This window comes from Tenrec ecaudatus, chromosome 9, assembly GCF_050624435.1.
Source record: "Tenrec ecaudatus isolate mTenEca1 chromosome 9, mTenEca1.hap1, whole genome shotgun sequence".
Lineage (NCBI taxonomy): Eukaryota > Metazoa > Chordata > Mammalia > Afrosoricida > Tenrecidae > Tenrec > Tenrec ecaudatus.
In genome coordinates, this window is record NC_134538.1 from 139,540,143 (window position 1) to 139,552,967 (window position 12,825).

At 43.8% G+C, this 12,825-nt stretch overlaps 1 protein-coding gene across 1 annotated transcript in view; it reads left to right on the forward strand.

The window, feature by feature from the left end:
- The first annotated feature begins 462 nt into the window (after positions 1–462).
- KCND2 (potassium voltage-gated channel subfamily D member 2) overlaps positions 463–12,825 on the forward strand; it is a 573,818-nt gene continuing 561,455 nt past the window's right edge. Inside the window, exon 1 of the mRNA XM_075558602.1 lies at positions 463–2,490. Within this exon, the coding sequence (XP_075414717.1) occupies positions 1,376–2,490 (1,115 nt within the window). The 5' untranslated portion in view covers positions 463–1,375. The remainder of the gene's footprint in view (positions 2,491–12,825) is intronic.

Sequence of the window (12,825 nt, forward strand, 5' to 3'; positions counted from 1 at the left end):
TGGCGTGCCAGCAGCCAGCCGCCCTCCCGCGCCCCCGCGCCGCCGAGCGTCTCCTGCCTCCGCGCACCGGCGCGAGTCCCTGCCGGCCCGGGCCCCGGCCCCGCAGCGCCGCCGCTGCCGCTGCCGCTGCCGCCACGCAGCCGCGGGGTCCCAGAGCCTAGCGCCCCGCCGGGCCGGCCCCGGCCGCCGCGCCGGTGCCCGCGCAGTAAGTTGGCAGGAGCGGGTCCCCTGGCTTCTCGCCTCCCCCGCACCTTTTGAACTTGTTGCTGCCGCTCGGCTCGCCCGCACCAGGAGTGGGGAAGGTGAACGGGAGGAGGGCGGCTCGCAGGGTGGGGGAAGGGGCCGGCGAGCTCGCGGGCGCGGGCTGGGTGCGCTCGCTGCTGCAGCGGCGGCGGCCAGGGCTCGCGGTGGGCGGCGCGGGAGCTGCGGGCTCCGCTCTTCCCTCGCCTGGGCTCGGCCAGGAGAAAGTCTCTGGGCAACTCAGCCCTGCGCGCACTTGGCCAGGTATGGACCGCGGGCGCGGCGCCTTCAGCGCGGTGGCGGATGCTGCTGCCGCCTTGGCGGCGGTGGCGGCTGCCAGCTCCGGGGCGCTGTAACTGTCACGCTGCACCTGAGCTGAACTTGAAAAGAGAGTGAAGGGGCGATCCCGCGACCGCTTTGGGCAAACACAGGGGTGCTGGCGGACGGTGGTGAAGAGGATCGCTATTCACGCCCCCCGGTACCCACCGCACCATCACCTCCATTTCTGAAAAGACCGTCCAAGTAGCAGAGGCGGCGACCGAACTCTCCAAGACAGACGTGGGGACAGTGGCGGGGACCGTGTCTGCGAAGCTACAACAGGTCGCCTTCTGAGACTCCTTTGGCGGGAAGGGGCACTCTGAGAGGGAAGGCTGGAAAGCCGGAGGAGAGAAGAGAGAACGAAGGCTTTTCATCCAAAGACAATCACTGAGCGACTGGTCTCCGGTCACCACCTCCTTCTCGGTGCTGCTCCGGGAATCCTGACCCCACATCACCCCGACGGTGGGCCTTGGGGGGCAGCAATCACAAACACCTGTTTGAAGAAACTCAGCTGGAGTCCCTCGGGTGCCCGTTTTCCCCCCCGGCGTGGCGGGGTTCCAGTGCTGGAAGAGGGCTGGACAGATTCTGCCCATGGTGATGGCTTTGCCCTTGTGATCTTGCTGTGATTGCCCCGAAACACTTGTCTTCGAAGGCATCCTTGCCCCGGTGAGTACTGCAGCTACACCGCCAGCCCGGCCTGGGGGGTCCCCGGTAGAGACAGCGTTTTCCTCACCCCAGAGAAAGAGGGCTTTTGTGGCTACTTGGCCCCACTGTCCAGGCCTGGTCACCTCTCTTGTTGCCTCTTAGACAAGGAACCATGGCGGCAGGGGTGGCAGCCTGGCTGCCCTTTGCCAGGGCAGCAGCCATCGGGTGGATGCCCGTGGCCTCTGGGCCCATGCCCGCGCCCCCCAGGCAGGAGAGAAAAAGAACTCAAGATGCCCTCATTGTGCTGAATGTGAGTGGCACCCGCTTCCAGACGTGGCAGGACACCCTGGAGCGCTATCCGGACACGCTGCTGGGCAGCTCCGAGAGGGACTTTTTCTACCACCCAGAGACGCAGCAGTATTTCTTTGACCGTGACCCGGACATCTTTCGCCACATCCTGAATTTCTACCGCACGGGGAAGCTCCACTATCCTCGTCACGAGTGCATCTCGGCCTACGACGAAGAGTTGGCCTTCTTCGGCCTCATCCCCGAAATCATTGGCGACTGCTGCTATGAGGAGTACAAGGACCGCCGGCGGGAGAACGCCGAGCGTCTGCAGGACGACGCGGACACCGACACCAACGGCGAGAGTGCGCTGCCCACCATGACCGCCCGCCAGAAGGTGTGGCGGGCCTTTGAGAACCCCCACACCAGTACCATGGCCCTGGTGTTCTACTACGTCACGGGCTTCTTCATCGCCGTCTCGGTCATCGCCAACGTGGTGGAGACCGTGCCCTGCGGCTCCAGCCCCGGGCACATTAAAGAGCTGCCCTGCGGGGAGCGGTATGCCGTGGCCTTCTTCTGCCTGGACACGGCCTGCGTGATGATCTTCACCGTGGAGTACCTGCTGCGCCTGGCCGCGGCGCCCAGTCGTTACCGTTTCGTGCGCAGTGTCATGAGCATCATAGACGTGGTGGCCATCCTGCCTTATTACATTGGGCTGGTGATGACGGACAACGAGGATGTCAGCGGGGCCTTCGTCACCCTCCGGGTCTTCCGGGTCTTCCGTATCTTTAAGTTTTCCCGCCACTCGCAAGGCCTGCGCATCTTGGGGTACACGTTGAAGAGCTGCGCCTCCGAGTTGGGCTTCTTGCTCTTCTCGCTCACGATGGCGATCATCATCTTTGCCACGGTGATGTTCTACGCGGAGAAAGGGTCCTCGGCCAGCAAGTTCACCAGTATCCCTGCGGCCTTCTGGTACACCATTGTCACCATGACGACGCTCGGGTAGGTCCTGCCGAGGGCTTGGGAGTGGTGGCGAGTGGCTAGGGAGCCCTTGGGTGCCTGGCAATGCTAAGAAAATCACCTTCCTTCCTTCCCTAAGTATGTTTAGGAGAGTATCGCTTAAGTGGTTTAAAATCTGGGAAATGGGTATGCTATATAGATCGTGCCACTTAGATTTTGCTGGCACTTTTGGTGTCTGAAAGGGATAAAATGCACCAAGGTTAGCATTCCTGAACATGGAAGAAAATTTATGATAATATATGTACAAATGCATAAAATCAAGAAGCAGTGAAAAACACTAGATGTGCACCCAAATAAAGATATCCATATGTACAATGTATATCGAAATGTCTAGAAAGTGAATTCAGAAAGTTATGTATGTATACATATCTGCAGTAGTATTTTCATGTAAATATATGCTTGTGGGATGTATTTTTCCTTTAGAGCCATAATTCTTATTTTATTACAATGTAAAACACCCATAGACATCATTATTTAAAGCTTCTGATTATACATTTGTGCGTATTCATGCATTTACTTTTTATTATGGTTCATTGGTTCGGTACTTGATAGAACTGGAGGGTTTTTCAACTCTAGCAAATGTAGTGGGATGCCATGTGCATGTTTAAGAGTTTGGAGTCACAGTTTCAAGTTAGAAGAAAATGACTGCCATCATGTGTTTTTAAGAAGCCTCAGATCACCAGGCCATGATCAGTGCATGTTCATTTAGTAAAAATAGCAGGCAAAAGTAGTACCTGGGGGGGGGGGAGTCAACCAAGGAATGGTTGTCTTATCCAATTTTAGGTTTCATTATAGAATCATTTGTGCATGCTTTTATTTTGAAGTAATGATGCTTTGCAACCAAAGGGAGATAATCTGCATCGTGTGTGTTTGCGTGTAATAGAATTTTAGGTCTCGATTTTAAATTTTTTTAAAGGTGGTATGAAAAGTGAACTACGTTGGATAGTTAATAATGTTAATCAAACTATAGAAAAGTAGCAGCATTTGACATTTAATGAAAGGAGTGGAGAGAGCCTCTTACTTTTATGAGTTCTTAGATAAGCAGGGATGCTGTTACTGCCCTTTCTTAAACTTTATGCTACTTCTTTTGCATAGGCAATCAGTTCGAGATGACTTTGATAATGACTCTACATAAGAGAAGTTATTCTCAAGGCTGCTGTTTATGTTTTGTGTTTCTGACTAAATTTGATTGGCTTCTTTAAAAGGCACTGTGGTTAAAGTCAACTTAATTTGATGAGACATATTTTATTGAACATAATTTCTCCTTTTACCGGGTGACCAACCAATGGACTTTTTATAGGTTAAAAAGTTTTGAAAAACTTAAATTATTATAGTAAAATAAAAGGCAAAGATTTACAATTGTAATTTATTCATTTATGTACTTTTAGAAGACCTTACAGGCGCATTTTAGAACTTGAATTAATACAACACCTCTGCCCTCTTACTTCTGTCTCCCTTCCCTTTGTTTGGTAATGGTGTGGCCTTGGGAAGAGGCTGCAGAGGGTCTGAGCAGTTTTGCTGACTGCTCCTTATCAGAGAGAAGTTTTTTGTTTATCTTTTTGCTATTGAAATAATTATGAGCGTAAGTTGGAGATTGCTGCACACTCGCAATTTTGAAGTAAAAGTGTCTATCAGTATACTAAGAGGATACCATGTTAAGATGGAATAAAGGGGACAAGGTGTTAAAAGGTGCTTTAAAAGAATAAAAAAGATTTGGCTATATAATGCAATGTTTTTCCTCAGGTATCAGTGAGTTATTTTAATGCTGTATATTTCTTACATAGTTTAATATGAGCATTCCTGTTATTTTAATATTATAGTGAATTTGGATAAGATGCTAATTACATTCTGGCAGAATTTCTACTGTAAACATGAAAAGCTAGTATCATTTCCCCCCAATCTGACTTTCAACTTTAATTTTTAAAATAGTTCTGCTTTCAGAAAAAGAATAAAGAAATGTTAAAACTACTGGGGTGTTTTTGAATTATATAAGTAAAATGCTTGTAGGAAGCTTTGTTTTATAATAGCTTTTATAACCTGTCTTTCATAAGACTTAAACTACTGGCTCATAATGGCTGCGTAAAATAAATGCATTTGATTTAGTTTGCATGTTCCATGTATAAGTGGATTAGAATAATTAAGTGCCCAATTATTCCTGAGAACTCAGAGGTAAATGACAGTAACTTTTAAGACGTAAATTCCACAGAATTTAAGAAATTTAATTTGGGGAAAATTTAACTAATTAAGCGTGGAATACTTGCTTGTAAGGGCAACAACTTCTCTGTCAGTTTGCTGTACTGTAGGCTACTTGACTGGTGCTAGGCTGCCGGAAGCTGTGCAGCTGGTGATTTACGTACCAACAGGGTCGTCCATGGGTGGACAGGCTCAGTGGAACTTCCAGTCTGGGACAGACTGAGAAGGGCCGAGTACTGAACTCCACTGGAAAAAAAAAACTGGCCAGAAAACCTTACAGATATCAGCAGAACATGAGCTGATACAGGGCTGGGAACTGGGGGTGCAGTAAAACGTTCACAACTCTCATTACTGATAATGGTATGACTGCAAATGAGAAGAAACAGTCGCACATGCTCCTCAGGAATCAGAATATAGAATGTACACAGTATGAGTCCAAGAAAAACGGAAGTTGTCAGTATTGAAACAGAATGCATGATGCTAGATGTCCCGGGTATTAGGATGCTGAGATGGACTTGGATGCTGTGAATTTGACAAGTATGTGGTCAACTTTGGCGGGAATGACAAATGAAAAAGGAACGGTGTTGCATCCATTGTCAAAAAACAGCTCAAGACCTATCCTGAAATAGCACATTGTCAGTGATAGCCTCATTTCCACACACCCCAAGAAGGACCAATTCGTATGACTATTTTTCAAAGGTATACAACAATCACTATTGCCAAGTTGAAGAAATTAAAGATATTTACCAATTTCTCCAGTCTGACTTGGTTAACCCTGCAATTAAGGAGCATTGACTATTACTGGTGTTTGAAATGCACTAATTGATAACAAAGAAAAAGGATCAGTATTTGGAGAACATGACCTTGGTGAGAGAAATAATGCTGGAGATATGATAGATGTTTGTACTTTTAAGAGGTAGAAAATTTTGTGGCTAGCAAACTACGGTCCCTATGGAAAAGCAGAGATCATATTTTCTTATGAAAGTTAAGAATTAAAAAGGTGCCATTTTTATGGTCTCTATCAATTTCATTAATAAAAACTCATTCTTTTAATATAATTTTCAATAGGGGAAAGCAAGCTACTACATGCCATCCTTGCAGAGTTCATTTCTACTATGAAACTTTACATACTGAACTGTGTATATAATTTCCTGATTTCTGAGAAAATCTGGGAAAATGAAGCTTATTTATCTTGCATACTCATCAGAAATAACCATAGTAGAATTATACATTTGCTCTAAATAAAACAGAATACAGTTACACCTCACTTAACATCCACTCTGACAATATCCAACAGTACGTTTGTTGTCCCGGAAAGTTAGAATATGGTTCAGAAATCCCAAACAGCTTCCCATAGGTTACATGTATATCGTATGTCCCTTGTATACAAGTGACTCTGTAGGTACGTAGGTAACCTACCACTTTTGTCTCAAAAGTTGCAGTAAATACCTGTGTTACTGACTTATGTGTGTACAATAGTGTACTTTCTATGTGAAAATTTTACTAACAGTGAATGCTTCAATGTGAACATATCTTCTCACCCTATATACTGCCCATATAATCCCATATACTGTTATCACCCTGTTTACTTTTCTTTCGATTATGGAACTGTGAGGTAAGCCAGGAGTCTCAAACACAGAAAATACTAGAGCTAGTGATTGTAGCTGCAAGAGGCAATGAAGTAACAAGTTGTGGAAGTGAAACAAAGTCAGTTAGATATCAGTGAACTCTACTACTCACAGTTCAGGTACGCTGTGTTTGAAAGTTGCAATGATTCATCCCCACCTCCCCTCACCCCCAAATCTCCAAACTGCTAAAGGAAAGACGTCAGTGAAAACCAGAAGACTAAAGAGAAGGCAAGGAAATGCCCATCAGAGGTGGAGAAAGCTGAGGACCATATATAAAACTGTTTCCCTCGTATCACTTGATAATCACTACTATGGAGAGAAACTTATTTGAGATTCTTAAAGAAAAGGGAAGGCCAGATTACAGTATGGTGCTTACACAATGTCCAGATTATGCAAGACTCTGTCTCACAGAACATCTTTTGGGTGCTAAGCAGTCCATGACCACTACGTACATTGTTTCTATTTATCTGACCCAGGGAAACTGGCTCTATAACACGTCACACTTAATAGGCTTGGCTGACTACTGTTTTAAGAAACAGAAAGGCAGACTGATTTTCAATGAATTTTTTCCTAACAATATATCAGGGAAATTCCTGTTTTAGGATGGCGTAGTTCAAGAGAAATGTATAATAAACACACAAAAATAAATAAAAAGAATGACCTTTTCAAGACTTTAAACCTGTGATGTATCATCTAATGTATCTGTTTACTCTGGTTACATTGCCTTGGCAAACTTTAGGAATCTATCATTCAGAATCATTTATGTAGAGATATTTAGCTTATCAAACTATTGCTGATAATTGATGGGGTTATTTTATAATATGCCAACATTCACACACACATGTGGCTAAGTTATTAATCTAACCCATCTTTACCAATTAGCAGCTACCCTATTTATCTGTATGATGAAGAGCCATACTACAGATAATATCTGCTTGGGTTTTGGCCTATTAAAGCCCATTTCATAATGTTTTTTATAAAGCATGTTATTTCATGGGAATTGAAAATGATTCTCTAAGGAAATGTAGATGTGTGTGTGTGTGTCCTTTTGCATTACAAGTATTCAGATATAAAGCCTTTTGATTGTGCTTTCAGCATCATTTGAATTGGAGACCATGGTTGGCAGAGTGTATGTTGTGTTAGGCTGGGTTATCTATAGACGCAAAACCGGTACATGAGACACATGTGCAGTTGACCTTTGTACAACAAAGGGATTAGGGATGCCAACCTCCCTCACATGTGGTTGGAAAATCCACATATAATTTATAGTTCACTCCTGAAAATCATGGGTTTGCCCTGTTCAGGCCCACTTCTACACAGATTATTATTCTGTTTATTATTGCTATGCCCCCAAGTGTTACACATGCCCATGTAAAATGCTTGGTGTAATTGGTTATTTCTGTTTGCGCAGTTCAAACCTGTCTTGCTCTAGGGTCAATATGGGGTGTGTGTGTGTGTGTGTGTGTGTGTGTGTGTATACGTGTATATGTTTAGACAGACAGACAGAAAGATAAGTTGAGAGAGAGAGAGAGAGAGAGAGAGAGAAGGTTTACCTCAGAGAAATGGCTCACAAGGTTATCTAGATGGGCCAGATCCAAGGTCCTGGGTCAGTTGTTAGTCTGGAGGCAGGTCCTGATTCGCATCGCTGTAGAGGCTGGAAGTCCTTAGACCTACAGTTAAGACACGAAGCTGCTGGCTCACCGGTGGAGGAGGCCGACAAATCCAAAGCTCAGAAACTGAGATGGAAAGTTACTGAGCAGAGGCTGACCAATCTCAGGAGGCAGTACAACAGCATCTAGACCACGTTCCAAGAGCAGAAGGCCCAATATTGATGTGCCGGATGCAGGTCCAGAGAAAAGCCCATGAGCTTTTTCAGAGTATCCAGATTTGTTGGATCCTCCTACCATCGACTCTCTGCTCATATTAGGTCACATCATGGCGAACGATCACATCATTACATAGCTACCAAACCTCTGAGAGTCATGGCCTAGCCAAATTTACCCACAACCTTAGCCAGCACAAACTATGTACATTTAATGTGTATTAATATATCATCAATATCTTTAGCCTTTACTAAATATGAATGCAGATTATGGCAGGAAAAACTAACATGTGTCTTCTCAGCCCAGTACCACAAAGAAGGGGACATTTTTCAAGTTAAGTGTTTTGTTAGGTTCTTTATTTATTTTTCCCCCAGAATTTTCCTTTTAGACTAGCAATTGACTTAGTATTATTTTATATAGACATCAGCTACTTTTAACTTTGATGTTTTATCTTTTTATATTTGTATATAAAGGCCTCTTAACTGTGTTCATGTTGAAAATGAATTCTGAACGTTCAAATCTCTTATTAACTGAGCTGTGAATTCCCGGTGGAAGGAAACTTGGCTGTTGTGTATTTAAAATTCATCATTTTGCACATGCAGGGATTTTGTGGCTTACCCATAGTTCCAGAGTTAAATAGCAGGAACATTTTGGGAAATTTCATGTTTCATATTCACTTCTTCTGAAGATCTTAATGTGGGTTGTAATAAATATGGGGGAAGTGCCAGTGATGCCACAGGAGAAGGGAAGGGATGAACTAGCTCTTTATCCCATTAATTTAGGAGCCCTGGCGACTTGGTGGTTTTGCATAGGTCTGTGATCCTCATAGTTGGCGGTTTGAAACCACCAGCAACTGCTTGGCAGGAAGACTGGGCTTTCGACTCCAGTGGAGTTACATCAGAAACCTACAGGGGTATCTAGGAATCAGCACTGAGTCCATGGCAGCATGTTTGGATTTTTTTGTTTCATCCCATCAATACGGCACATTCTCTCTTAGTCTACTCTGTGACTTGCTGTCTCCTCATTCATCAGTGGATATCAGTGCTAGGGTTGCGTTTCTTCATGTACCACTGGGATCCATGGATAGAACATAACCCTGTGGGCTCATCTGGTGACTTGTCAAACCACTTTTGGACAAAGTACTTGATGGAAAACATATTACCCGGCCGCATGGAGGACAAAGTAAATTCACATTGTGTTGCCAGGACTGTGGCTTCAGTCACTGCTACCTAAAAGGAGGTGACTTCGGTTCCTTAAAATGGAATACTTCAACTGCACATTCTCTGAAAGCACACGGAGTATGAAAGGAGCATTCACTCACAAGGAACTGTTGTTTCCTTCCATAGCTGTACTAGTGAGTTCCCTGGATTTCCCCCAGTTGCCATATATCACATGTGGTTTTCTGAGAATGATTCTATGTTCAGAAATAAGCACTCTTTTCCCACCAAGCTTGGCATTTGGTTTTGATGCCAGAGGACCCTGCCTGGCATCAAACCCAGGGGTGAAGCATGATCTCACCTCTCTGTGTACATACACAGTGTTCTTTGCTCGCGGAGATGCCATTGCAATGTTCTGCCCTTTCATTGCCTCCCTTGAGAGTCACCCTTTCATTGACCTTCTCCATGAAGCCTTCCCTACCTCCCTGGACTACATCATCTCTAGCTGGAATCACAATTGACATTATGCAAGTATTATTTTCAATATAATGTATAGTTTTACTTCTTGCCTTGCTAACTAGACCGAAAGGCTTTGGAGGCTTGTGGTATATGCCTTTGGGGCACTGTTACTTTGTTCTGTGCTCAAAATGTAGAGGGATATATATATATATATATATATATATATATATATATATATATATATATATATATATATATATATATATATATATATATATATATATATATATATATATATTCCTGGGCTGCTGACATGGTGTGGGAAGGCTAACTTTTTATTGTGCTCTTTTGCATGGAGAGCGCTATTATACATTTTAACTTTCTCATCCGTAACTGATCTTTCTGCAACGTGTGTACAAAAGAGTATGCAATTAATGACCGCCAGTGACTGTCTTCTTAATAAGTGTGCTTTCTGATGAAGGCTGGGTAAATTGCAGATTCCTCTGAGAAGCATATGGAGATAGCTCAGACATTGAACTGAGTCAGACAGAATGCACTGCCTTCTCCTTTGAGCCCATGTCACCATCTATACGAGCACAGCCCAAGGTTCTGCAGGCCAAAAAGATACTTTGATGGTATTCCCTATCTTTTTCAAGTGAGCACAAGCACCTTGTCCTCCCCCTTGTGAACCATTCATTTCGGCGACGTGCGTGTATGTGTGTAAAACTACTTATTCTCTATCAGTGGTACATAAGACAGATGCAGTCTCTGTCAGGAAGAAATTGGCGTCGTCTGTGATTAAAACTCTGAGGAACAAAGTAGAAATGGGTAAGTAGGTGCACACCCTGGCATGGCAGTATCAATTTGGAGTTTCCATGAGTGCTATGTAAAGAAGATCCAACTTATAAAAAGATGACAAGGATGGGAGATCAATTATTAACTATAATTAATACTGTGAAAAATGAATAGGACATTCAGGACAAATGTCACATAGGATAGGAAGGCTTTGTACGAAAGTAAAATCTTGTGTTATGTGGCCCACATGTGTGCATTTCTGCAATTTCTTCATTTTTAAGAACATTTTGGAAATCCAGTCATCCCCATCGTAGATCTTCTTAGGCAGCCTCAGTGTGACTCGCAGAGCCTCACACTGATCCTCCTAACAATCTTTGTGGAGTCCTTGTTATCTGCCATTGGGCGTATCTGTGAACATAATGACCAAATCCCTGCCTGTAAGAACCATGCTTTCCAGGGAGGCAGAACAGGCACAGTAGCGCATAATATAATACTAGGCGGTGATGAGGTTGCCGTGAGTTGTCCTTGAACCATTGCCAACCCACGTTGACACTATTCACAACAGAAGAAAACTCGACCCCAATCTGTGCCGTCCTCACAATTGTTGTGTGTGCGTCCATCATTGTAGCCACCATGTCAGTCTGTTTCAGGACATCTCTTACCAAGCATGAGGCTCAGAGACAAGAAGCTCAGAGGCTTCAAGGAGGAAGCAAGCCTGGTGTTTTCTACTAAGATTATGTTGGTTTAAGCACAAGACACCAGGGATTTGGTAGCAAATGATGTTTGAGAGATTGTTGAGATGAGATGTTACAGGGCCTTGTAGACCATGGCATCTGGTTTTCTTGGAGATGTGACGGGGCGCTCTGCGTGAGTTCTGAGCCTGGCAGGTACAGCCTATGATTTCTCTATTCAACAGAGTGGACATTCTTCAACATTCTAAATGATCTCCTATGCCCGTTTTAAAATGCATCTTGTTAACATGGATGCATTTCATTTGGTGAGCTTCATTTTTTCCCCTAGTTTAGATGGTATACCAGGTTATTCATGAGATTTTCAAAATGTATTATAGGAATGCTTAAATTATTTCTGCATTCAGAAGCTGACTAAGGTAAAAGAAGTTCAAATAAAAATTTACCACATTCTATTTGAAAAGACAAAAGCAGGTGTTCAAGAGATGAGGAACTATCTTGGAAAAGCCTAAGGAAAATTAGTTATTTTAAATACGTAGGGCTCACGACTATCAGATACGCGTATGATTCTATTAAAAGATGTCAGTTCCTTTTTCTCACTCTGTAGTAGGAACATATGATATATATATATATATATATATATATATATATATATATATATATATATATATATATATATATATATATATACTCTCCAGGTGTCTTGTTATTTTTGTTAGTTTGAAAATAAACTGGTTTACGTACCTTGGAATTTGTGAAGCTTGCCATAAGATATGTATTTTGCAACCCAAATTAAACCAGGTCTATGCATACAGCAGATGCATGCTCACAACTTTACAGAGCCTGCGCTTTGCTGGGAAGCACCATGCTGGACGGTGAGGCACATTTGTGAGTGGATGATGGGAGAGTGCTTGTGCTTGGAAAGGAGCGTTAGTAGGCACCATGGTTACGTGGGGGACTGCTAAACATAAGATCAACAGTTCAAAACCACCAGCCACTCCTCGGGAGAAAGGCAAGGCTTCCACCTCCCACAAAGAGTTCCATCTTCAGAAACTCTTAGGCAGTTCCTTTGTCAGAACTGACCCAATGGCAGTGCAAGTTTAAGAGAGAGAAAGAGAGTGGGATTCAAAAAAGTAGAACTTGATTAACACCGTAATATGCGAGGGAACGGTGCTTCCCACATAAGTGATTGGCGAAAATGTACATGAATTTAAAGACCCTTCCTTCTGTGGCATCTCACATGGTCATGCTGGTTGTTTTTTCATTAAATCATGTTATTGAGGGCTCATACGACGCTTAGCACAATCCATCCATCCACCCATTGTGTCAAGCACCTTTGTACATTTGATGCCCTCAGCATTCTCAAAACATTGGCTTTTTATTTGAGCCCTTGGTATCAGCTCCCTGCTTCCCCCTCCCTCGTGAACCCTTGATAATTTATAAATTATTATTATTTTGTTATATCTTACACTGTCCAACATCTCCCTTCACCCACTTTTCTGTTGTTTGTCCCCCACGTAGGAGGTTATATTTAGATCCTTGTAATGTGTTTCCCCTTTCTATCCCACTTTCC